At 47.1% G+C, this 26,245-nt stretch overlaps 1 protein-coding gene across 2 annotated transcripts; it reads right to left on the reverse strand.

The window, feature by feature from the left end:
• Nucleotides 1-1,484: 1,484 nt before the first annotated feature.
• On the reverse strand, nucleotides 1,485-25,493 carry GGT5 (gamma-glutamyltransferase 5). 2 transcript variants are annotated; one of them, XM_075516363.1, is made up of 12 exons: nucleotides 25,186-25,493; nucleotides 12,975-13,105; nucleotides 11,245-11,334; nucleotides 9,911-10,100; nucleotides 9,170-9,327; nucleotides 8,586-8,735; nucleotides 8,038-8,171; nucleotides 7,220-7,422; nucleotides 6,701-6,792; nucleotides 5,792-5,901; nucleotides 4,899-5,006; nucleotides 1,485-4,668 (listed from the first exon to the last, which is right to left on the reverse strand). In XM_075516363.1, the coding sequence occupies exons 1-12, from the start codon at nucleotides 25,344-25,346 to the stop codon at nucleotides 4,522-4,524; spliced, it is 1,674 nt and encodes a 557-aa protein (XP_075372478.1). In that variant the 5' UTR covers nucleotides 25,347-25,493; the 3' UTR covers nucleotides 1,485-4,521. The 2 variants fall into 2 exon arrangements, with proteins under 2 accessions (XP_075372478.1, XP_075372479.1); XM_075516364.1 differs by lacking the exon at nucleotides 25,186-25,493 and adding an exon at nucleotides 16,916-17,004.
• Between the last annotated feature and the right edge of the window lie 752 nt (nucleotides 25,494-26,245).

Genomic DNA, 26,245 nt, shown 5'->3' on the forward strand with positions numbered 1-26,245 from the left:
GTTCCTTTAAGAATGAGATGGGTTTGGGGCCAAACCTGTATGCTTTTATTGCTGAACTGAGATTTGACTTTTCTACTTCTTGTAGTTCCACAATAGATGCCACTCAGTGGCAGGCTGCTGTTTAAATCCAGTTTGCAGGGCATTTTAGAAGCTTTGATACAAGTTTGTGTATGGAACAGCATCAGCTGCTATTTGTTGGAAATACCTGACCCTTTGGACTTAGGACGAGCTGAGCTCTTTCCTGGCCAAGTGCGATCTGAGAAAGAAACAAAATTATTGCACAGCAAAATAAGCTTATTGAAACCTTACAGTCACTATAGTTAGTCTGAATTACAACAGGCAAAGCTTGTGGTCTGAAACTGGAGGGTAACTGTTTTCTGGGAAATGACTGTTGGACAAACATGCTTTCTGAAACAAGTTTGAGTAACTGCTGCCGGGCTGGTTCTAACAGTTCGTGATAGTCTTACTTATGTTCCTGAATTTCTTCTAACTGGTCAGAAAACTCCCCTATTATTTATAACCTATGTTACAAAATTTCCCTTCTGGAAAGCTCAGATTTTGCCATGGCAAAAACCACTTCTGTTGAAAACTGTTCTTATAAATGCATTTGAATTCTTGACTCTCTGCAGGAATGGGTTGGTTGGTTTGTTTTAGCAGTATCACTACAGAGGACTGATTTGTTAAAACTAAACTGGGCTAAGGCTTGCACTTACATCCTACATTTTTAAAAAACACTAGGGATACTTCTGCATGCTGTAATTATCTACATCTCATTTGGACACATCTGTACCTAGGGCATGCACTTCTGCCCCCTGCTTTGATACCACATTCCACTACTCACACTACATTGAGGCTGTCTGCGTATCAACAGGCAAATGTCAGCCAATGGTTCGTACTGTAAAACCTCCTGATTGTACACTGCAGGCCATTCAGCTTGTCTGAATGTTTCAGCTACAAGAAAAGACTTCTTCCTGCTTGTGTCCCACCCCTTTGAATGCAACCACCTCCCCCCTCCGCTTCTGAGCAGAGACATAATGTCTTAGTGTAAGCTGTCTGACACGATGCAGGGTCTGGAGAACAGCACATGTTGCTGTGACCAATTCCAGCTGATCTGAAAGGGAGCTTTACCGTTAAAAGGCAGTCCAGATCATGAACTGGGGGGTTCATCTCTTTTCCCCTGTTCTTCAGCCTAATGTTACCACAGTTTTCTCTTGGCGACCGTCCAGCCTCTGGAAGGGCTACAGAAAAGTGCAAAACCAAGCTGTGAGAGACAAGTGGCATACGCAGACTTCTGCACCGTTCTTCAGTTTCTCCAGTGGCGTATTGAGTCTCCAGAATGAACAACTGTTACTGCTGGAAACACTTGCTTGAAAGTCCTCTCTCAAACAACTGCTTGTGTGTTAGGCTAGGCAACAGTTTTAGAGGACAAATTCCCAGACAGGTTTAAAAACACTTTATTTAAAAATATAATTTAAAGACTTCATTAGAAAATAGAGCAGCCTCTGTACAGTGATGCTTTAAAAGTCTGTGTAAGCTGATTAAGTACAAAAATAATGTTCTCCTGTTGGCATGAGGATGAACGGAGAGAGACCAAACTGGGAGGCTCTTGACCCAAGCAAATTTCAGCAGCCGTGAGGAGGTGGCAGGGCAAGAGCAGAGGTGCTAAGGGAGGTACGATCCCGCAGCTTCGCCAGAGGTTTTGCTAGTGAGGACTACAGGACTGGAAGTCTCTGCCGCAGTGAGAGATCTGCACTCTCATTCCTTTCTGTCTTGCAAATTAAAGCTGTGATGGGTTTTAAAACTGCTTAATTGGCTCAGTTTCAATGTTAGTAGCAGAGTAGTTAAATTGCAGTGAGCGCTGGACTACAGATAATATTCCCATGTCTTCGTGGTGGGAAGTAGCTGTGATACTACTGCACTGGAAAGGTGATAGGCTGGAATACTGAGGTGTGCTTTACCCTAAGGTATGTCAGAAGTGAAGGTAATTGGAGGCTTAGTTACTTGGTGACTTGGTTTTTCTGCTAGCGAAACCTGATGGAGTACAGCCCAAGGCACTGCTGAAGCCTGCCCTGAAGCCTAATAGGGAAGCAAGAACTGCTCTCCCTGTCTCCAGCCAGTGCCATTCTCGGTTGCCTTTTGTAAACTCTAAGCTCAGTTGGGCTAGCTAGAAATAACTACAGATCTTGCTCAAGCCAGCATCTGGTCTAACTAGTCCATCTGGTCCTGAAATGTGAGCTGCAGATGGTGTCTGGTGCCCGTAAGTGCTTCCCCTGTGACAACTCTGCAGTTGGGGTGTTATTTCTGACACTAGAACCAATGCACCCAGGAACTGGTAGCTGAGATAAGGGAGTAAATGAAAGTAGAAAACTTCAGCAAATTATGAAGATTGAATACGACTACCAAAAAAACCCAATGTAACCTCTTCCAAATGACCATAAATACTGTCCCCCCTCAAACTTTAGATCTATTCCCTTTCTCTATTCACATTCAGCAGTACTGTAATGCTGTCTAACAGGGTGCTGTGCCACTTCTGTGGCTTGAGTAAGCAGCTCTGATGGAGAAACCAGTAGTCCTTCCAGAACTAGGGGCTTTAACGTAAATTCCACCCGGAGGAGGAAGTGGGGAGGGGAGCAGTGCACAGAGCTGGCTCTATACATAAGTAACTTGTTTTACAGATGCGTGATTAAGTGCTTGCGGTTATGAGCTGGTAACTTAGGAATACTTTTTCATTAAGCTCTGATACAGCTGCGGTCATACTATAGTCCTTAGTGTACAATTTCTGAAGGAAAACACACCTGGCTCTAGTCAGCTTCACTCAGACCATCATTAAAATGCAAGTGAAGGCTGAGATTTCAACAAGTCGATGGCTTTATCAGGCAGACTTCATGGGTAAGAATGTAGACTTAAAACCTATCTGGCCTTGTTTGCAAGGGTGTGTGTGGATGGCCTCCTTTTGTTTTGGTTTTTTAATAGCGTGTGCTCAAATACTTGTTATGGTGTTTACAGAGGGATTTTATTTTTTTGTGTACTAGGTGTACCACAGGCTGTGTGTGAGGTACGAACTAACATGCGAAGGGGAGGGCTCTGCTAGTGCCTTACTCTGGTTTGGCTTCGCTTTCAGAAACACACACAATACTGTCTGTGCCCACAGGGAAGTACGGCTCATGAGCTTTCAGAAAATGGAGTTGTTGGGGATCATGGGAACTTGCCCCTGGGTATTTGAGAAGAGCTTTGGGGATTTTGAGTTGTTTGGTTGGTTTTTTTTCTTAAATGTTTGATTCTCTTGGCCATTTGGAGCAGGGCAAGGTTATGGAGTAACTGCAAAAGACCTTTTGCGTCCAGGTGCATGAGTTCAGGTCTCTCCTCCGGAAGTTTTCTCTCTGCGATAGTTCTTAAGTAATCCTACAGTTTCCTCCTTGTGATCTTAAGGGAACACTAGAGACCAGTTGTGGTAAACAGGGAGTTGGAGCATGTCCTTAGGCTATGGGAGAAAAGTATTCTGCTAATGTCTGATAGTGCTGCATCACTTCTCAGCAGTCCTGGTGTTTGCCTGGCCAGGCTGAGCTCATGGCTACAAGTGAAGTCTTCTGATCATGTATCCTTTGCATTTTGAAGAAAGTCGTAAAGCTTCCAAAACCAACAGCTCTTCCTCTGCAATCCTCACCTGCCTTCCCAAACGACTTACCTTCTGCAGGCATTGAGGAGGGAGAACTGTGGCACAGATTGGGACTCCTCTCGCCACAGGGAGAGGTGCCCCCAGGGAGGTAAGCAGAAGCCTGTCCATCCCAGAAGCAGGGAATTCACATCGCCCCATGGGAGGCTTATTCTCGAAGCCACCAGTGTGCAGGGTTGAAGGAAGCTTCGGCGCAGTTACTGTGAGCTTGTGGGGTCCTTTGCATCCCCAAGGCGGACAGTAGTAGGGCAGCAGACTTGTGCTACGATGTGCCGATTTCATCTGCCACCTTTGGGAAAAGTAGGGTTTCTTTGGAAGGGAAAACCAAGAAGGGAGAGTGTGGAGTTTTGCTCTCTTCCCTTTCCAAACGCACCCTCTAAGTCTGGATGCTTAAGATTTTAAAATCCTGACCATATATACGCTTATTGCAATCCTCATAACCAACATAGTTACTTATTTCACATCGCTGAGCCCCAGTAATAATAAGCTTTCTCCAGCAGGAATGGAAGATACAGCTGGGTCATTTCACAGTGTTCCCAGTGGGTGTTGGCCCAATTTTCCTTTACCACTTTGTATTCTCTTATTCTGAATAGCCAATGTGCTCAAGAAATATGTTTTTCCATATATCACATAAGTAATGGAGGGTGTAGCTCTAAACAAAGCTGGCTGACCTGTCCTTGTATTGCCTGAGGGTGACTTGCAGTCTAGTGGAATTAGGTGCAATCATAAGTTTTGCCCATACCCTAGCAGGCATCCTGGTAGGAACAGGCAATATTGGCATGTCCAAGCCAAAGCATGTTCTGAATCGTTATCTCCTGTGGTTTTGTGAGTTGTGATGGCATTTCATGCTAATATCCAGCTGACTTCCCCAGCTTCCTTTTATCAGAGTAAGCAGAGATGCATTTTCCTTCCTTGGAAATTCCCTGCACAACATTCATTGCAATTTTATCTTTCTGTTCTTTATGTCCTCTTCCCAGCAGGCCGCTCCTAACCTCCTGTAGTGGGGAGAGAAGAGGAAATGGAGTGAATGGGGCAGGGGCCTGAGGTCCTAGCATTGCCAGGTGTGAAAATGAAGGATGTGTATGTGGGGTCAGGTTGAGAAAGTGATATTTAAGCAAGAAGGAGGTTAGCTAGAAGCAAAATACAGAATATTCAGGAGAGTTACAGAAGCAATCTCCTTCTCACCAAACAGAGAAGACAAGAAGATGCAAGCAAGGCCACTCACCTCACTGAAATGTTCCTCAAACAGGATATTGTCACGGTCAGTATGCATGATGGGAGCTGAAATGGCATGTTCCAAGTCGTAGCCAAACCACAGCTTGTTTATAATCGCCTGCAATGAAACAAATCCACACTGACTGACTGGAGATGGACTGTAAGAGAGGCTGCACTGAGTCAGATGAGAAGTCCTGCTAGCCTAGTCTCCTGTCTTCATGGTGACCAATACCAGATGCTCTGGGCAAGTATAAGAACAGGGTGAGCACATAATGATACTTCCCAGAATGGTGAATGGTGTCCTTGAATTCAATAGCTACTGATGGATCTTATCTTTCTATTGACAGTTGTTCTTTCTGTTTTCAGACCAGGTCCTAGCATGGACTCCTTCCCATGCTTCTCTCCAGCTGAAGAAAGATGAAGAAAAAAAGTCCTCTTTTTCCTCTTGTGGCCTTATCTGGTTTTATTTCTTGATTGCTGAACAAGATGTTTGTTAGATTTCATGCCTCAGCAAGCTCTTTTTCGTTAAGATTTGTTACTCTCTGTATATGTGTGGTGGTGGTTTTCTGTTTTTCTTGTTCTTTCCATCACATAACTTACCAGTTTATTTTTGGGGCCCCAAGGTTTTGGGCAATACCTCTCTTCCTAATAACTTCCTTAACTTGCTATTTGATTATTCTAACTTCTTCCATTTCAAAAAAGAATTGAGAGAGGCAGCTGGCACTTGCCACAGAAATGCCAGAGGCAAGAAGGTGAGGATAGACTGAGTGTGCAACAGGCCCTCTTCACTGCTGCCTTCCACATAGCAGTACTAGCAGCAGCAAAGTAATTCCTTTTGTTCAGGACAGTGTATGCTCCCCTTGCTCAGTGGAAGGTGTTACTGTGCAGTACCTCTTCACTCACCATAGCAGTAGCACTGATAATCCGGGCCCCGCCTGCTCCTCCGATCACCAGCATGTCTCCTGTCTTGGAGATGAGAATGGAAGGCACCATTGCTGAGGGAGGCTTCTCTCCTAGAGCAGAGGCAGAGAGTATTATTCCTCCCATGTGGCTGTTAAGGGGGTTGGAGGGACACATAAGTTTATCTACCTCACCCTTCTTGCATTCCCCATGGAAAACCAAGCTGCTGCTCATTCCTCAAGAAGCTCAAGTCTTCCAGAAAACTAGCTGCTTTGTGCTGAGACCCCATCTCACAAGAAACTGGACCTTTATGGCACAGGCTAAATAGGAAGCATCTCTTGGTGCAGAGCATCCTACAAGCATTCAGGACTTGCTGCAGCTCATTCAACCCAGCTGAGGAACCATTAGTGGCAATCCTGCCATTGGAGTACTGATGTCCTCTCTCACGGCAGACCCAAGGGAGATTGCATCAGGGACAGCTTATTTCACAAAGCAATGTCTCTGCATCAACACTGCTCTGTTACAGAACTTACAGCATTACTGATTTGATTGTGCATGCAACTATATACTTTTTCACAGATGAGCCTAAAAAGTCAGCAAGCTTGTCTTAGCAGTAGTTTCTTCACTTCTTCCCTCCCCATTAATCAATGATCAGCTTCAGCTTTTTTTTTTTTTTTTAATCTCTGATTTCCCCAGCCAGCAACCAAAACTCCTGCTTCCATGCAAGGGCAAATGTGAGTAGACAAGACACAGTACAGGGCTTTATCCTCTCTTAGTCTGAAACAAACTTGCTCTCATCCAGACCTAGGAAAGGAAAGAGTACCTGCAGTTTACAGATAGTCCCTGCCCAGTACGTGGCCTGCATATCCATCTCCTGGCCTTGTGTTCTATTTTGAGGATGAGAATGCTCACCTGGTTTAATACTTCTGTTTGCTATGCAGAAATCAGCGAGTTCGTTATTTAAAATGATCCCGGTTTGGTTAGAATACACAAAGGAGCCAAACCTGCAGGGGGAAAGAAGTAGCCTTTCAGTGATCAGTGCTCTCTGTTGTGGATGACAGGTAACCCTGTGGGTTACCACTGTCTCCTCCCAGCCTGCAACCGCCCCAGCCAGGGTGTCCAAAAGGTGTTTGTGCTGCTCTGCTGGAGCGAGAGATAAGCTCCCTGTTAGCAGTGGAAGTGAGGATTTGCCCAACTCACAGAAACTCAGCAGAGCTCAGCAAGTTGTTACATCTTTGTGAACTGTGATGTTCCTTTGGGCTGATGCTCAAAGACCTTTGCTGTCACATGCAAAAGGCATTCATGAGTAAGAGACCGCCTAAATCTGTGAAGCCCAAGGGGTTTGCATTTCTGGTAAACAGCCCTTGCAGGTACCCTGTGAACCCGATACATGGCCTATGTGACTCAATTACCAGCCCCTTGGCTACTCACGGGTAGTTGATGGTGCTGGTGGCGGACACAGCACTGCCATCTGCAGCGAGCACAGAGATGTGGCTTGTGCCCTTACTTTTGTATCTGTCGTTGTAGATGGACTCCAACAAGTTGTAATGGTTGAGTGGATGGTCACCACGGTCATCTATTCGGCTTCTGGCAAGCTCAGCAATCTTGTCAGATAGCATGGTGCCCACGGTCACCTGCAATCACAGCACGGAAACTACGCTTGTGTCACCAAAGCACAAGCATGTCTGTCTTTAGACACAAGGAAGCCTGGGGGATTCAGCCCCAATACTCAGAGCCTGGGGACCTTCATTGGCAGCATTCAGCCCCAGCCTGAATCCCCAGGCCACTTGCATCACAGAAAGTGAAAGAAGCTCAGTATTGAGACACCTCAGCGCTGGCATGGGCATGTGCACATCCTTTATCAGGCAAGTGAGCGCCAGCCTACAGCTGAACAGAAACTGCAGTCAAAGTAAACGGCCTAATCCTGCTTCTGTCCTGGCCAACTGAGCAGCATTGCTCTTGACTAGCAGTTCTAAGTATTTTCATTCCTTCTGTGGCTGCAAAGCTGGAGGGTGTCAGAGCATCGCTTGGTACTGCAGCATTGTGCTGGCAGGCAGGATAGTCTAGGCAATAGGTAGCCTGCTTGAGGGTTTAGCCCATAGGCTAAAATGAGTTGGTGACAATGCAGGTTTAAAAAAAAAAAAACAGGAAAGGGACTTCCCTGCTCCCTCTCTGTCAAGCAGCAGTGTAGAAGAAGCTGCCAGTGCTGTGGGTGTCTGCGGCTGCCCTTGTGCACCATGCCAGCTCACCTGAGCTTCAGAGAAGGCTGGGTCACTCATATGGGGTTTTAGCATATTGCCAAACTTTAGGGCCTCTGCAATGCGATGGTAGGCTTCCACCTTCTCCTTGGGTGTTGCCAGTGACGCTTCATGGAGTTTATACCCTGCGGAGCAGGATGAAATAATTTTGTTAATAGACCCAAGGCAATGTTTTTTCAAGAATTATAAAACAAAAGTTGAAAGGAACCTCCTTTTCCCATCCCAGTTCTTACCAAGTTTCCCCTATGCTTTAGCAGCATGTGGGCACAGAAACAACCAAGTACTAATTTCTGCTGTGACTTCAATTCCTCTTGAAGCCTTGGGAAAGTCAGGTATCCTTTGGCCTTTGCAGCAGCTATGGTGATGCTGAACCATTGTAAGAATGAGCCAGTTCATCATCCTGCTGCATACCATGGTCACACTGCTGCTTTGGGGCCCATTCTGGCTCGTCAACTTCATTTCTCCCCATTACTTTTCTACTGCTCTAGAGCAACACTCTTTGCAAACCTCTTGCTGCCCCTTTTCCCTTAGGAATTTACCTTCCAATATCTTGAGGATCAACATGAGCACAGCACCTCCCATGGGCGGTCCAGGAGAAAACATTGTGGTGTGATTGTTCAGGGTAATGTTCAGAGCTGAGGACACCTCTGCTTTGTATGCCTGAAGGTCCTCCAGTGAGATACCGGACCCTTTAACAGAAAACCAGATGGGTAGCTGGCATTAGCACATTAACTTCTACTAGGTGCTATGGGCTGGCTACATCAGAGCCTTAGTAAAGCTTGTAAAGAGCCATCCCTGTATACTCCAAATTTCTTCCACCAAGCACAGCCATGTCTTCATGTGTCCTCATCTACTGCCAAACCCGAGGACATCACAAAGGCTAAGGGAGTTGGACAGGCCAGTGCATGAGCGCTATGAGTGAATGCCAGAGCAGTAGGTGCCTCTCAGCCCTGCTTCTGGGCCTGAGTTATAAGAACTGGGGAAAGGTGGCCCCTTCCCATGCCAGGTACCACCCAAAGTGCAAGCAAATGGCACATGTTGGCTTTCCCCTGGTACCGACTCACTGTTAGCCAATTGCTGGGAAAGGGCCTGTCTATTAGTATTAGCTATAGCTGTTACCTACCAGCCTTCCTAATGTCCTCCACCAAGGCCTTTCCTATCTGTCCCTTATAAAATGCTGTAGCTCCATTTTCTGCTACAGCTCTCAGTGTTCGCTGCAGCGCTGGCCACCTGAAGGTCTCTCCATGCTTCAAAAACCTTTGACCGTCACATATCAGTGGGCTGTTAAAGAAAAACATCCATCAGTTTACAGCATGTGCTTATTCTGTCCACAGGGCCAATCTCTTTTTCCTTCCCAAAGCTGATTTGGTTTATGCATGTTGTATCCTTTCTAAGCCAGTGCTACACTGCAGTCTACATGGAGAAAAGTTCTCAGCCGATTGCTACCCATAGCACCAGGCACTCTTTCCCCAGACAAAGTTTCCTCCACGGGACCTAACACTTTGACCCTGGCTCAGGTCAGCGGGGCTTCTCTAAACAAGTGTCTGCTGTAGGGCCCTGCTGTCAGGGGAGGATTTCCACACAGATGGAGGCAGGCCACATACAGCCAGCTCCTCCTCATGAGCACATGTGCTTAGCAGACAGTTTTGCTGTGCCAAGCCACTCTAAATTAAAAAAAAAAAAAGTTGCTGACAGAAAAAAAAAATTTAAAAAACACTTCTGTTATTCCCTCCCTCTTCATAGCAAGTATTTACTGAGCAGAAGCCGCAGCAGCAGCCTGCGCTCCATGTCAGCATGTCAGAGGAAGGGTCTGAAGCTGAGGGAACAGTGGTCCTCACATTGCAATTTAATTCATGGGTCTTACCACAGCCCTTTTCGTGGGCTGGACAAAGCTGGATGATTGATAATTTTGTCCATAACCGGGGAAACAACAAGTGGCTCTGAAAGGAGCTTGATGGTTGGTTCAAATAGGGCTTTCCATGGTAAGCGGCCATATCGCTTATGGGCTTCTTCATACCCACGAAGTTCTCCTGGTACAGCAATCCAGCGGGAACCTGAAGAGCAGAACGGCAGTGTCACACCCAGTAAGTCATTGGCCTGTGGGTTCCACCTCTCTGAAAGCACTCCAATGGAAGTATGGATTTGTACAGGCAGGACTAAGGCTTCTAAAAGCAGGCTTGGGGGTTTTTTTCTTTCCTTTTTCTGTTCATATCTTTCTTCCATTACCTAATAGAGGGGGTGTGGAGAAGCTGGAGCCGGACTCAGAGGCGCATGGTGAAAGCACAAGAGGCAACAGGCACATGTTGCAGCAAGGGAGATGGCAGCTGGACATAAGAGAAAGAGCAGTCATGCAGAGCCTGGTCAAACACTAGAACAAGTGAAGCTGTGAAACTCTCCATCCTCAGAGAAGTTAAAAAATGTGACAGGACAAGGGCCCGAGCAGCCTGAGCTAACTCTGACATTACTCTGCTTTGAGCAGGAGTTGGAGCAGAGACCTCCAACTGTGCCCTCCAACCATAGTTGTTCCTGATTCATTTTCAGGTTCTTCTTCCAAGGATAAGAACATCTCCTCCAGGAACTAGGACATGCCCCAAAAGAAAATGTGCTAGGGAAGGAGAATGAATGCAGCAACAAATGTGGAGAGATCCAAGATGTGCTGCTAAAGTGAGAGTGCCTGTTGCCAAACGAGCAACAGCAAATGGACATGGAGCCTCCTCGGATGGGAGTGAGGTGGTAGCTGAGCTAAGCTGGAGCCCAGCAACTCAACTCCTGATGCTGCCACGTTGCTTCCCTAGTGTAAGGATGTAGGCAAGCGCACTAGACTGATTTCTTTCATTTCCAGAAAGTCTGAGCAGCTATTGACTTTATTTTTCTCTGTAAGCACTGCTGAGAAATGACTGCTTTGGTAAATCTGGTCTTGAAATGTAGACTTCCTATGGAGAGAAATTATGTAGTGATTTCTCCTCATGCTCTGCTCCCCACCCCCTCACTGGTCAGGTTGCCAATGTTACTACGAAACAGGAATTTTGTGGACCTAGTATTTTTTCTTACTTTTGCAAAAATCCATCCAGGAAGAGCACGAGCGATTAAATAGAACTTCAGCTAAATTCAGCAAGGTCCTCAGTTCCCCCACCCTGAGCTTTGTGCACTGCATGCCAGGAGGGCACACAGCCCTCATGGCCCAGCCTGTGTCCTTACCAATGGGGAGACCAGCAGCACAGCCAGACAACAAATCATGCGGAAACACTCGTGGGACTGTCTCGCGGGCATTGATCACCTCGACTGTTCCTAGAAAGGAGAAGGGGGAAATGCGTAACATTGTCTTCCTGAAGCAGGTGAACGTCACACTTCAGCCAGCTGTGAGCACCGCACAGGCTGCTAGCCCAGAGCCCGCGGCACCGTGCTGAACTGCCCTGAAGCCTTTTGCCAAATATGTCAGGCACACTTTCAGGGTGAGGCTGCAGTCGGCACACGCTGTCGTTTGCTCCATGCTTTTATTTAGAGCAAACCAAGCAGTGCCTACCTAGAGGCAACGAAGGTACAAGGCCAAGGCCTGTCTCCAGCCAGTTAAGGTCCCCCCTAAGGCTCTTGGGCCTGGGACATGGGCTGGGACATGCTGCTTCACATCTGATTTGCAGGTTCCTGCACCTCCTCTACAGGTGGGACATGTCAGAGACACAACATGAGCCTCATGGTCCTTAGTGGGCCATTTTTCAAGTGATGGTGAGGCATGTCCATCAATGTTTGTAAGCAGAATGGTGATGCTGAAAGACCCTCCGTGTATCAGGAAGCTTGAAAGGAAAAACAAAACAAAAAAGACCACTTGCATACATTCGTATTTCAGGTCTAGCCTATTATTTCGCCTGCTTCTCTGCCTTGTATTTATCTTTTCCTGTCACAGTCCACAGAGCCAGCTGTGCTGCAGGAGCCCACAGTGCTACCTAGTGTACCAAGCACCTGAGCCGTGCACGGCCATGTGCCACTCTGTGCAGCAGGATAATTCAGGTAGCAGAAGAGGACTGATGATAGGAGGCAAAGTTACATGGCTCTGCCAAAAGGGAAAAAAGAAAAATATAGGTGTTTTGCCAAATTATGCTATTGCATAAGAGATACCCAAGCATTTCCAGACTCGTGACCCTGTGAGACTACTTGGCAGGGGTTTTAAAACTACAATATTGTTATTGCATTCATTGTTGATTTTATTTAGATCTATAAGCTCTGGGGGCTTTTGGGAGCCAGGGCAGTTAAAAAAAAAACATTAAAAACATAAAAGCAAGAACACAACACTAGGAGCTAAGCCAAACACAGAAGGGCTTCCCAGCAGGCCCTGAACATTGTTAGATTTAGATTTCTGAAGGGAAGATGCATCTCCTGGGACAGGAAGTCTCACCACTGCTTTGGGGAGCCCTACCCATGCCAGCGAGGGCAGCATGCGATGCTGCCCCCGTGTCGGCAGGCACTGCCTGAGCTGCTGATGCAGGATGAGCCCCTGAAGTCCCAGCCCAAGGGCTCAGCTGAGCCAACGACAGCCCCATATTGCTGCGCTCATTGCCAGCACACACGCCTCTGCTCCCAGCTGCCTCCGTGGCAGCCCAGCGGCAGCTCAGACAGCACCGCTCACACCTTGCTGCACTGTCAGCTATGTGACTTTGAAATATAATTTGGGATTGCTTTGGAGGGGGAAGGAGAGGCAAAGTCAGTTCATTTTAAATCTAAAGCTCCTTTCTCCTACCCCCACATGTGAAAAGATGCATTCCCTGTAACGGATGCTTTGGGTTAAGGGCAAAAGTATGGTTTCTAATCAGAGGATGCAGCTTTTATATTCAAAAAATTGCTCTGAGAGAACATGAAGGATTCTGACTTCTCCATGGCAGCTGGGTGTCTGCAGGGAGACAAGGCACCATGGAGAGGCCAGGGCTGGCCCATACCTGTGCTGGCATTATAGATGGTAAATATGACCCCACCACCCAGGCCCGAACTCTGAGGGTTCATCACCGAGGTGCAGATCAAGCCAGCGATGGCAGCATCCACAGCTGTGCCTCCACTTTTCAGGATGTCCCTGTGGTGGAAAGGGAGGAAAAAAGACTGTTAAAATCCAGGGATGACAGAATGGAGGAGCCACATGAAAATGTCTCCCTGGGGGACTTGCAAGGCAGCCCCAGCTTGACCGGAGCAGCTAGCAGTTGGAGAAAGCTATTAGCAGCACTGTGGGATGTGAGAGCGCAGAAAGGTGCCTTCCTTTGTGGGAGTGAGAAAGAAAAATTAGTGGGAAAGACAAGAGAGTCTGCAGGAGGAAAGAGCAGCCAGGGGCCAGACCTGTGTGCATCTGGTCTTCCTCTGGGCAAAGAGTGATGGGACAGAGAGAACTGCAGCTGCTCACAAATGCTGTTGACAAAAAGGGACAGCAAGGAGCTCCCAGATGTGGAGGAGGATGCTCTCGGCAGAGGAGAGAGCTTTCCACATGCTGGGAACAAAACAACTGGTTTCTAGTGGCCCACCTACCGTTCCCAATAAAAAGGCATATGCTGATCAACAGGACAGGGACACTGAAGCAGGAATGATGGGTCCATGTGAAGCAAACTCCCGAGACTTAACATGTCAACTAGCACAAAATTCAGGCTTTACTTCATTGCTCCTACAATGTGCCTTCCTGGGCTTATGTGATATTAGCGCAAAAATCCCACTCCCTTCCTGTATCTCCAAAGGCAAAAAAATAAAACAAACAAACAAACAAAATCAAACAGGAAAAAAAACCCCCTCAAGTGTTTCTACTTAGGCACAGCCACACCAAAGAATACACTGGCATTAAGACAGCCTCATGCTATTGACAGCAATGAGAAACGTGTCTCAACAAAGGCTCCCTTCAAGCACAGCTGTAAAAAAAAAAAATCTTTTCCTTGCAGTGGAAACACGGTGGGGTGGGGTTTCTTTGCACAGCATTCCAGTAGCCAGCACTGGTATTTGCTAGGAAGGTTTCTGATTGGGTTGGGTATTGCTCAGATAAGGCAAAGCCAGAAAGGAAAGTGGAATAGCTCACTAATTGGAGAGCAACTGCTCCCAGAGGCTGCGACAAGAACACAGAGCACATATAGGGACTGCTGTTTATTTTACATCTGTTGATGTGGCTGGGACCTGCTGGGGCTGGGAACAGGATGCTGCCAGCAGGCACACTGATTGTGGCTTTCCTTTGTTTCTGTAACTGCCTTTGGAACCACTGCCTGTAAGGAAATGGCATGTGGACAAGTGGGGAGAAAAGAAACGGTAGGGAAGCACCAGGCTTTCTGTTTGGGGTCTGCATGGCTTTTAGCATCCTAGCAGCAAGCTGCTCCCTGGCTGTAGCTCTGAAAATGGAGACTGAGGCTCAGGCTCGCCCATTCATCTCCTTGCAGCAGGGTTAAGACTCTCACCACACAGATGTCCCTGGGTGGTGTTTTTCTGAAACTGAAGCTTTTTAATTGCTAACAATAGAAGGGAAGGACATGAGGGCTTCATGAGAAACTGAGTTACCCCTGCAGAAGGCCCAGGAAGCATGTTAGAAAGTTGGGGAAGGAGGGGAGAAGGACCACTACACTGGCCTGGGACAGTGCTCCTCAGAGCCCCTGGATTATGGGCTATGACGCAGCACATGTACAAAGCCTGGTGCCAGGGAAAACCACGGTTCTGAGATAATTTGCAGTGAAAAACAATTTTAAAAAGAAACTTTGAGACTGTATGGTATTCATTTCAGTGCAATGCATTAAGACCTTAACATGGAAAATCACACACATTTCTGTCATTTTCCCAAAGCCCGAAAAGCACCAGAGCCTCACCCAACTTCCCAGCCACATTCACAGTTGTGTAAGTGGTTGCACATCTTGCACTGCCTTTTGTCCAGGGACCCTCCTGCCACTCTTCTTCTGAAGCCAGTGCCATACACCCCTCACCATGTCCCCAGAAACACTTGTGCCTAGAGGAGCACTCTCTGACGAAGATCCTTGTCCCTTCTTGTGTCATCTGGTGATGGTTGTCTACCTGCTCCAAAACATGAGCTGTTCCCCCTGCCACTGATCTGCACCAAGCCAGCATGCTCTGCACTGGAACTGCATTACCTTAGCATGCTCTAAAGGGTGACTACAGTTAATCAATTTATTAATTTAATATTTGTACACCTAGACGGCCTGTTTCTGGATGATGCTAAGATCTTTCGGTGTTCCCAAGTACTTGTTTATAAAAGCAACATTTGGGCTAAATACCCTTTAACTACCACATGTAGTGCCATATGCACAAAGCATACAAACCTGAGAGTTTCTTAGCATGGCCTTATCCATGCTCCCTCCCTCCAACACTCCCAGTTAGACGTAGAGCCAGGATAACACAAGCCATGTAAACTCCAGTTTGTAGCTGTGCCCTTGGCTCCCACTGAGATCAGGGAGGACAAATGAGGTCTCAGTCTCAGCAGAAAAGGTGTATCATCTGACTGCTAAAGAGAGCAGCAAACTTCTCCAGGGAGCTGAGACCTGGACTGTTACTGCCATTGGCAAAAGGGACACAGATTTCCTGAGAGCATCAAGGAACAAGCAGGAGGAAGACAGTCACCAGCCAGTGGAGAGGACTTCAGCAGTGCTGCCAGGATGGACACATCCTGCCTGGCATGGCCAAGGCAGATCAAGTGCTTATTTATGGGCCCTGATTACTCCAGCCTGCCAGTCCACCCAATAGTTTTCAGATGGGTCATGCCCAAGACACTGACATTGTGCACGCCTCAGGAAGCCAGGAAAGCCAGAGACAGTCTTTATTGTTCCTGCTCCGTGCCTAGCAGGCTAGTGATGCCCTGATTCCTGTCTGCAACTCCTTGGCATTAATGCGATATGGAGAAAAAGAAAAAAATAAACTACCAGCAGCCAACACAGGGACACCTTTTCACAGAAAAGCAAGGCATGTTTTGGTTTGTCCTTGGTCACTAAGCCCTCATTAATACAAAGAAATATAATGCAAACCAAATTTGCAACATAAACAAGATGACAAGAAAAACAGAATTTCCAGCTAATCCAGAAGTGCTTTCCATTCCTGTCTACTGTGTCTATATTGGTGGCAACTGTCACCTCTGGTGGCAAATACCACATCTAACAACACATAGGCAAACCTGTTTCTTGCTCAAGGGAAGGAGGGCTTTCCAGTTGCCTGCTGCCTTTCAGTGAGCACCATGGGATGGAGAGCTAAGGCTTCCCATCCACTAGCACAGTGTGCAGCACTGGAGACCATCTCAGTATGGGATGGGCTGTGTGATGCTGGGCATGATCCTTTGCCTGCTGCTTCTTTGGGGGACAGTGGTTAGGGGGAAGGGGAGCTGAGATTTCTCCCCAAAACTAGGCATTATCTTGGCTCTTCCCAGCCTGGCAGGAACACTCCCAGCCCCAAGTCTCACAAACACATCTTGGAGGGCTCGCACACCACACTGATGTTGTTTCCCTGGCTCGGGGGGGGGGGGGGGGGGGGGGGGGGGGGGGCATGTGCCAGCCAAGTTTTTCACTTGAACCCCAGCACAAGAGGTGTCCCATGACACAGGACAGGCACGGTGGTAGCTAAGGAAAAGCAAGCCTTACAGTCAGGCTTTTAGCTCAAGCTCAGAAGCAACTGAACCCAGCAAGGGTAAAACCGGATCCTGATCAGGGTTATTAACGAGATTTCTTTTGAGCTGCTTTGCTCAAAGGAGGCCTGATACATATCCCCCATAGTCAGTGCAGGGCCCTGGGCCCACAGCCATTCTGCAGACTGGCCCCCTGTCTCGACAGCTTTTTCCCCGAGCCTCTCTGGGGACTGAAACATGACAAAAAACAGTCTCTGAGCTGGCTCTTGGTATATCACACTCAGCTCCCCATGCCTGGCTTACCTGCTTTCAACCAGAGCCCTGCCACTTCCTTGGAAGTGATGCCTGGGGAATTTAGAGCCATTATGTCTTTCTCATCTAGCTAGACTGGCAGGGTACACCCTGTCCCATTAAGTTGCTCCCTTTATATGGATCACTGCTACAACTAGTTTAATTATAATGCAAAACCCTGGAGAGACACATGACCACCCCCTCCCCCCCCAAAGTGTGGTACCTTATCAGGTCTCTCTAGAGACATCTTAGTGCTACAGCTGACAAGATGTGATAACAACATGTTTTGTCCTATATCCTTCCTGCCACTTAGTTGCAGCTTTAGGGTTTGGCCGTTAATGGAGTTTCCTTAAAGTCAGGAGCAGAAGAGAATCTTAACAATCACGTCCCGCTCCAGCAGCAGCAAAACAGGGATTCACCTTCCCAGGGAGAGTGAATGATGGCACTTTGCTCACACAACCCTCACAGCAAAGATGGGCTGTGCTAGACTGCAGACCAAGTCTGCCGTTCTGCCCTAGCTAGCAGGATCCCTGAAGCCATTTAAAATACACTGGAAATGCTAAGGTATTAAATTATATTGATTTTTTTTTTTCTGGTAAAGAAAGCCGGGGGGTGGGAGGAGACCACCCATTATATAGGAGCTGCCTGCTTAAGATTTATGAAGAGCAAAAGCAACAGCTGTTTCTGTAAAAAAGAGTCATTTGCCCAATTTAAAACTGTTAAAATACAAGAAGAAGGGAGGGCAAATCCTTTGGGATATAAACATTCTTCAGAAGTGCTGCTGAGCCATCACTGAAAAGGATTTTTGCAGCAGATTCTCTGCCTAGAACTGAGCTTCCCAGGACCGCAGACATTTTCTGACTGTTAAATTCTCACCCTCCCCACCACCCTGTCCCCTAGGCGGGTGTTCATTTCAGAACAAGCCAGTTCCCAGGGTTTATGCTAGGCTACACTGGAGAAGTGGGATCAGAGATGGCTGCTGGGCCAGGTCAGGTCAGCTCGCCTCGCTGCAGCAAGGCTGATGGAAAAAGCCTCTTCCATTGCCAGGAGGGAGCAAGTGGCTCAGAGCTGGAGGTGGAGGTGGGTTTGGGTACCGCTCGCTGCCAGGGCAATCACCTCCTGTCACCTCACGGCTTCCTGACATGAGGACAAATTACTGAGGTGGACTTTGGTACCAAATCCACATCCTTGGGTTAAAAACTGCTCTGACTCTCCTTTTAGCCTCATCCCTCTTCATCAAAGTGTTTTGCTTCATTCAGGGACAAGTTTTCTTCCAGCACAGGACCCCTGTCTGCACAATGTTGCTTTCAGTCCCCAATCTCCAGTAGTAAAACCATTTACAGCAAAAGACCTGACCTCATTCACCACTGAGAACTGGGCACTGATGGGTAAGAGCAAGTGTAGCACGGGACCTGCCAGCAAGGCTGACGACATGCTGGAGGCTTGCTGCCATCGGTCACTTTCCGCAGGGAGCCAAAGAGTTGCATGAAGATTTCAGAAAGTCCAACCTTGCATAGCCCCGGAATATACAAACACCACCTCCAGAGCTGGAAAACCCACGCCTGAAGATGACAGCTGAGTACAACTGAAGAAAAAGAGCAGCAAACAGGGGCTGTGAGTCTGTCCCTGTCTCCTGCTTGTACTAACAAATTACAGAGCTACACGGTTTCTTCACTGACCTTTCCTTCACAGCTGAACTATCAGTGAGGGAAACACGAGGGCCCTGAGGTTTTTTTCCCCAGCCCACTCGTTAAAAGACAAGATTGCTCTTCAGGCAAGAGGATCAGTTATTCTCAGTAAGTTCAATTAAAAGTTCTATTAGGAGCACACAAAGACTGTCTTAAACAGCAGTATCTTAAACCAACACAGCATCATGTAATGCCCCAGGAATTTCATTACTGCTAATGACAACTCACAGAGCATGTGGTTTGGGTTTCTTCTTTTTTTTTTAAAAGGAAACAAGATTTTTTCATTAAAGAATAAAATTTATAAGTAGGTCAGAGATTAGGTGCTGCTTTTAGGTTCCAAGACTTCAGGTGCCAGACCTGATTGGTTTCATGCCCATCCTGCGCTGGAGGTTATCTGAGCATCCCCTGCATGGGTGCCTGGGAGCTCCGGGGGGAATTGCAGGATGAAAGGGGTGGCTGGGGGGGGGCAGCCCAGGGTCCCAGCAGAGAGCGGGTCAGTGGGGGAGAGCAGGGACAAACAGGCACTCTTGAATGTCTCTGTGGTGTGCCTTTAGGGACTGGTTACACTGACTCCTGCTCTCACCCGCGGGGCAGGCAGGCAGGCTGACACATTCAATTACAACATGTGGTTTTCATTTGATTATAGCTGTGCCATACCCAAGCCACCGAGCCTAATTTTTTTCCCATGGTGCTGTGGAGGTCGCTCTTTTCCTTTCCGTATGTTTCCACTAAAAGCATTCAGCAAGTACCAAAAAATTAGACTGAGAAAATTTGTTGTTTTGCCTTATTTTACTTGTTTTAAACTCCTCTAGGAAATTTGTTAGGAGGCTCTGCTGTGTGCAAGTACAAAGCCAAAGATGCAGTCTGCCTCCAGTTCAAACAATTCACTCTAATTTGGCCAAGTTGTTTGCTTTGGGGGGAAAAAAAACCAAAACCAATCATTAAAAATGTTGATCATATTGAGCATATAATTTTTTTTAATTTATTTTCATATATACAAAAATGCATATGTGTGTGGTCATCAATGAATGAACCAGTTTTGGCAGATTAATTCTCCTGTGATTTCTAAGCAATGATAGTGAAAATAAACCTGTTCCAACCCTGAGCTGCAGAGGCTAAGCACAGCTTCCTTGAAAAAATTGCATGTAGTAACAGCCATGGCTTTGGGGCGCGGAAAAACCAAGGAAATTATTATCCTTAGTACTCTGTGCTCCCCAGGCTGGACCATGAGCAAGGAAAGTGGCCATGTCCTGCCTCAAACACAGAGGAAATGGGAGAGGAGTGAGGTGGCTGAGCTGTGGAGGCAGGGTCAGGGCAGAAGAAGGCCCATAAGGCTGAGCAATTTGGGAGCGGGGCAGGTGGTGGTGTTGTGTTGGTCGGATGAGAAGAACAGAAGTAGTGACTGCACAGGCTCAAACACCAGCACAGGGAGATGGGTACACGTGGGAAGGAGCAGACACAGAGCTGGGGGTGAAGCAGCGATTAGGCAGAAGAGAGACAGCAGCAGCATGGGTAGCAAAGGGCCCAGGAGGGACTCGGGAACAGCAGTACAGGTCCCAGCTCTTGTGCCATTAGGAATCTCGCCATTCATGATTACTTGCCTAACACAACTCGTTACAATATTCCAAGTCCAAACAGCCAGTGTAAAAATATGCAAATGTTTGCATAACTGCAGAAAAAGAGTTAAGACCTAAATACAGTACTTAATAAGAAAAAGAAAAACCCAATATTAATTATTTCTTCTTGTTTCTTCTCTCCTAAGTCTCATGATTTTGGGAGTTTAATTATTTTTGAACAGCAGAAGTCAACAGCATTGCTGTAATCTCAAAAAAACCCAGTTGACTGGCTGGGCAGTGCCTGGGAAGGAGTTAGGGTTGTGCATCAAGGGATGCTTGGCTTTGCCCAACTCTCACTTTGTTGCTGAAGTTAAGTGCCAAATGAATTGGCAGCTCACAGGTGGGGACATCAGGGCCTAATGGCTAAGACTATGCTGAGAAATTGGATTTTATTGCTATGGCTGTGACAAAATTCCTATGTGATGCTAAAATCTTGTTCAGCAAAGATTACGCAGGAGGCCACTGTGTGCTCCTCAGCTCCTGGTGCTCCTATCAAGACCATCGGTCAGGCTTGAGGAAGTGCTCACCCTGCACAGTGTGCTGGTTTTGGTTGGGATAGAGTTAATTTTCTTTATAGTAGCTAGTATGGGGCTATGTTTGGATTTGTGCTGAAAACAATGTTGATAATACAGGGATGTTTTCGTTACTGATGAGCAGTGCTTACACAGAGTCAAGGCCTTTTCTGCTCCTCACACCATCGAAGGGTTCAAGATAACAACAGATTTGATTGGAATGTGCTAGATCGAATTTATAGCTGTTACTGCTGTTTAGCTATTAATTGACAGGCTCCTGTGCTTGCCACGGGGCTTGCTTGCCTCACTGTATATTAGAGTCTAGTGCTCATTAGTGGCTGCTTTTTGCTTTTGCTGCTTGCTGTGCTGCTGTACTGCTGATCATCTTACTCTGCTGTGCCTGGGAACATTCTGATAACAGCAATGGCCATGCGCCTGGGCTGGCAGACGGCCAGGGCATCGCTGCTGCTTCTGTGCTGCTGGACTGGACAGGCTGAACTCCAGTGTGAACTCAAGTCAAAGGGACCGTGTCCTGTGGATGAGTCCACGCAGGAGCAGGATACCCCGAAGCATCTGTGCCCATGGATAAGCCCATGCCAGAGCAGGTATATCTTGCAATGTCTGTGGCCATGGTTATGTCTGTGCCGCAGCAGGTATAGCTCTGAAGGGATTGTGGCCCGAGGATAAGTCCATGCTGGAGAAGGTACACCTCAAAGCACCTGTGGCTGTGGATGAGGTCATGCTGGAGCACCTCAAAGCGTGTGGCTGTGGATAAGCCCATGACAGAGCAGGTACGCCCCTGGAGGGGTAAGGCCCTGTAGGAGCAGGTTTACTTCTGAAGGGACTGCAGCTGTGGGTAAGGCCACGCTGGAGCAGGTCTATCTCTGAAGGCATTGTGGCCCATGGAGAAGGCCACACTGGAGCAGGTGCACCTCAAAGCGACTGTGGCTTTGACTGAAGTTTATGCGGCAGCAGGTATACCCCCGGAGAGACTGTGGCTCATAGAGAATGCTCCACTTGGAGCAGGTACACCCCTAAGGGCCCACAGTCTGTGGATAAGTCCAAGCCAGAGCAGGGGCAACGGGAGAGTTCATTGCAATGTTAATCCCTATGGTCTGGTCCAAAGGGACCAGGGGTGGAGATTGTAATGGATATACCTTTAAATTGTTGTAACCCGGGATTTGAGTTGCATGTAATGGGAATTACTATAGCAGGAACCACCTGAACCAATGGAGGAGAACCCTTACAAGAAGCAGTGCAAGCGCAGCAGTGACCCGACCTGAGCTGGCTTTGGTGCCCAACAACTCCACGCAACACACCACCTCTGCTGTCCTGAGTGACCACCATAACAGCTGGAGCCCTGAACTCAGTGGACATTTTGTGGACATCTGTGGACATTTTATCAGCATTTTTATGGACATTTCACAGGGGTGGTCCATAGGCTAAGGGAATGCTATCTATCTGTGTCTATCTATCAAAGGATGGGAAGGGGAGTGGTGGTTAATGAGGATGTATTGGATAGTGTGGGAACTGAGCATGACGTAAAAGGTATGGAATAAGGGGTGGAGAATGTCCTGGTTTTGGCTGGGATAGAGTTAATTTTCTTCACAGTAGCTGGTATGGGGCTATGTTTTGGATTTATGCTGAAAACAGTGTTGATAACACAGGGATGTTTTCGTTACTGCTGAGCAGTGCTTACACAGAGTCAAGACCTTTTCTGCTCCTCACCCCACCCCACAAGTGAGTGGGCTGGGGGGGCACAAGGAGTTGTGAGGGGACACGGCTGGGACAGCTGACCCCAACTGGCCCAAGGGCTATTCCATACCATATGGCATCATGCTCAGCATATAAAGCTGGGGAAGAAGAAGGAAGGGGGGGACATTCGGAATGATGCCGTTTGTCTTCCCAAGTCACCGTTACATGTGATGGAGCCCTGCTGTCCTGGAGATGGCTGAACATCTGCCTGCCGATGGGAAGGAGTGAAGGAATTCCTTGTTTTGCTTTGTTTGCGTGAGTGGCTTTTGCTTTCCCTATTAAACTGTCTTTATGTCAACCCACGAGTTTTCTCACTTTTACTCTTCTGATTCTCTCCCCCATCCCACCCGGGCGGGGTGAGCAAGCAGCTGGGTGTTGTTTGGTTGCCAGCTGGGGTTAAACCATGACACACAGTCACACAGGAGGTCAGTAAGAGATGTACCCTGAGCAGCGCAGGTTGCTCTGAAAGGCAGAGACCCTGATCAAAGCGACTCTGATGTGGCATCCACACAATATAATTGCCATGCTAGACTTCCTTATTTGTATCAATGAGATAACATCATTTTCTCACTTCCCAGACTGCTATGAGAATTAATTTAGTCATGACTATCACATGCTAATAGCTAAGAGCTAAAATGTTACATACAGATATAACAGCACAGAAATGTTTGGGAGAAAATTAACAAGATCACATGCAGTGCAGAGCATGCAGTTAAGCTTCTCCCAAAGAAAAAATTGTTCCTTCCTTACAAGCTACCACTGTGGGCCAGTGAGGACAAAGAGAGAAATAGGACAATGACAAAGAAAAGGGCAAATGTTATACAAAGCTTCTGATCACAAGCTCTGTTGCAGATTAACATTTTAATAAACAGTTTTATTGTGAGCTATTGCAAGAACATGAGCAGATAGCTCAAGCTGGGAGAACAACAGAGGAGTTTGGTTCATTCCAAGTATAAGACAGCATGAAATGAGCACAAAGGTTTCCAAGAATGGCTGGAGGCGAAGGATACTGGGAAAAGCAGCAGACAGCATGCAGCAGTAGGGGAGTAGAGCTAACCACCAGGCAGAGGGTGCACGGTGTAGAGTCAAGGTGAAGGAGGAGAATAGTCTTGGCTGGGGAGATCCAGGGGGCTTGGCAGGGCTGGAGGAGAGAGCTGATACATTTGGAGCAGCAGGACATGATGCGCAGATGCCCCAGAGTGGGGAAAAGGGGAAAAAATGTGTGATGGGAAGTTGGAGGAAGGGCAGAATTTTGTGGGGATCATTGGCAAACTATTTGCAGGAAATCTAAGGTGGTCTGTCAGACTGGAGGGACACCATAGACCTTGTCAGCAAATGCGCTGGAGGCGCAGCTACAGCAATGGTTGAGACTATGGAAGCCGCTGGAGCTTCTTCTGAAGAGAAGGGAAGGAAACAGATGGCAGCCCAGCAGCAGTAGCCAGCTAGCCAAAGCTTCTCATTGTCAACCTGATCACAGATTTCTGTGGCTCTCACTTCAGTGCCTTCCACCTGATTCTACACTACTTCACGTTAAAAATTACAATAGCTTCAAAACAAGTGCTCTGGTTTTCCCAGCAGATTCTTTGGGTAATCCAATAATGCATTTTCCTCTATTCCTATTAATGCTGATTTAAAAAATACTTCTTCTACCTTCTGAAGAACTAACCTGTGGCTTAGCGTAAAAAAAAAAAAAAATCAATCTCATTCCTTGACATATGTGCAGCCATAGTACATTTTCTCCAACTACTCACAAATGCTGTGTCAGCACTTCATTGCAAGAACCACACGTGCGACATGGCAAGCATGGTGTAATGGCACCACATCTTATCTCACTCCTCCAGCCACAAGGTAGAGCACACAGCTCCAGCATCCATTGCTGGAGCATCCAGCATCACATGTAGCTTGTGAAGTTCCATCCTTCTACTTTCATGTATGCAAGCATTTAAGAATTGAAGTAACAGTAATAGTAAAATAATAACATAAGAGTCAAAATGTTTGAGAGAGAAGTTGTTACACAAACAGAAGTGTTACAACCTGGGCAGCTAGAGAATTTTTTAAACCTACATCTTTCCTTCCAAGTGATGTAAGTATGTCTTTTGTACTTATACTGTCTTGGATGAATTTCAATTAAATCTGCTCTTGCTTTACAGTACAGAGTGTCTTTCTTGATAGCAGACACACCTGCTGCAGGCTTCAGTCCAGAAACACACACCCTCAAGGCTGGGATGCCCAGTCCCCCTTACCCTCTCAGCCTGCCTGCTTTCCTTGCCACTGCTGAAGCCCAGCTGCAGCTCTCTGCTAGCTCCTCTCACTTCTTCCTTAATTTATTTCTAAGCCACTTATCTGACAGACTTACCACAATGGAGTAAGCAGTTAATTTCCTGCTTCCCCACTTAAAAACAACTTTACATTTGTATACTATAAATATTTGTACTTTCCAAAAGGCCAAGGATTTGCAGAGCTGCAAATTTTTGTGACATTGGATAATTAAAATAAGCATCAACTGCAGAGGCAGGGTGTCATCTGCTCTCGGAGCTGCTCTACTGCTGATGGAGAGCACCCAGAGAGCAGCATTGCTGCTCAGCCCCAGAAGCAGGGATGGGGCAGAAACACAGCTCACTCCTGTAGTTAGTACGTGTACCTGTCTGTCAGTCCGAGTCCACGACATATGCGACATGTAACCTGAAAAACCGAGAGGTGCGTGCACATACCGGCCGATGACAGAGCAGGTCTCGGTGTCAGCAGCCACGGCACCGTGCAGGTAGCGCTGAGGACCGCACTTGGGTTGAGTCAGGATGACCACGAGCGCAACAACCACCGCCAGCACCCCTAGGGTCAGCAGCACCAGACAACAGATCTTCCCCGTAGACATGTCTATTCCTACACCGCCGGAGGCAGCTGCGAGGCTTTTATTCCCTTTGCGAAGGCGCCTGCTTTGCTCAGGGTGGAAGTAGAGGATCCCGGCAGTTTTGGGAGGTCTCACTGAAGTGGCCTCTGCCCCCTGCGACTGAGAATTACATTCTTTTTAAGATTAAAAGCTGCTAAAGTGAACTCCTTCCTGCTCTCTTTTGTGTGAGAGGCTTTTCACTCTCTTTTATAAAGTAAACTTTTTCTGGCATATCCACCATATGACTTTTTTTTTTTTTTTTTAAGTCTCTGATGAAAACATTTAACGCATTCACTGCTGGAGCACTTCAAAGTGAAATCTCTACTCTGTTTATTGGCTTCACAGCCTCCCTGTCTTCACATTCTTGCCACATAGAGCAAATTACCAAACAAAGGCAGCCTACATGGTGAATCACTGGGAAAACTACAATGCCAATCCTACATTCCCAACTTGGGGCATTTTCTTTCCATAAGACTAGTCAGAGAAGTAAAAGCTAAATACAAAATACAAAGCGGGAACCTTCATATTTACTCTTACTTTACCTTATAGTTTATTATAATCTTGCTTATTTACTTTTTTCATCATTAAATCTTGCTGGTGTCCACACCATACATCTTCTGTAAAAGAGCATAACAGAATACTTTGAATAAAACAGCATGCCTCTGCACTTCTGCAAAACATTAGAGCTAAAAGCTCTGGGGTCCAGCCTGTACCCGTCAGCAGCCACAGCACCCAGGAAGTGAACGGCTGCTAAATAAGACCAGACCTAACAGAGCAGTGATCAGCAGCATGAATTGGTACGCAGTGCAACTGGCCCCAGCTAGCTCTTTAAGAGCCTCTTAATTACACAGTTCCCCTTGCACTTAAAAAGTTAAAGATACAGC

This window comes from Mycteria americana, chromosome 13 (genome assembly GCF_035582795.1).
Source record: "Mycteria americana isolate JAX WOST 10 ecotype Jacksonville Zoo and Gardens chromosome 13, USCA_MyAme_1.0, whole genome shotgun sequence".
Taxonomy (NCBI): Eukaryota; Metazoa; Chordata; class Aves; order Ciconiiformes; family Ciconiidae; genus Mycteria; species Mycteria americana.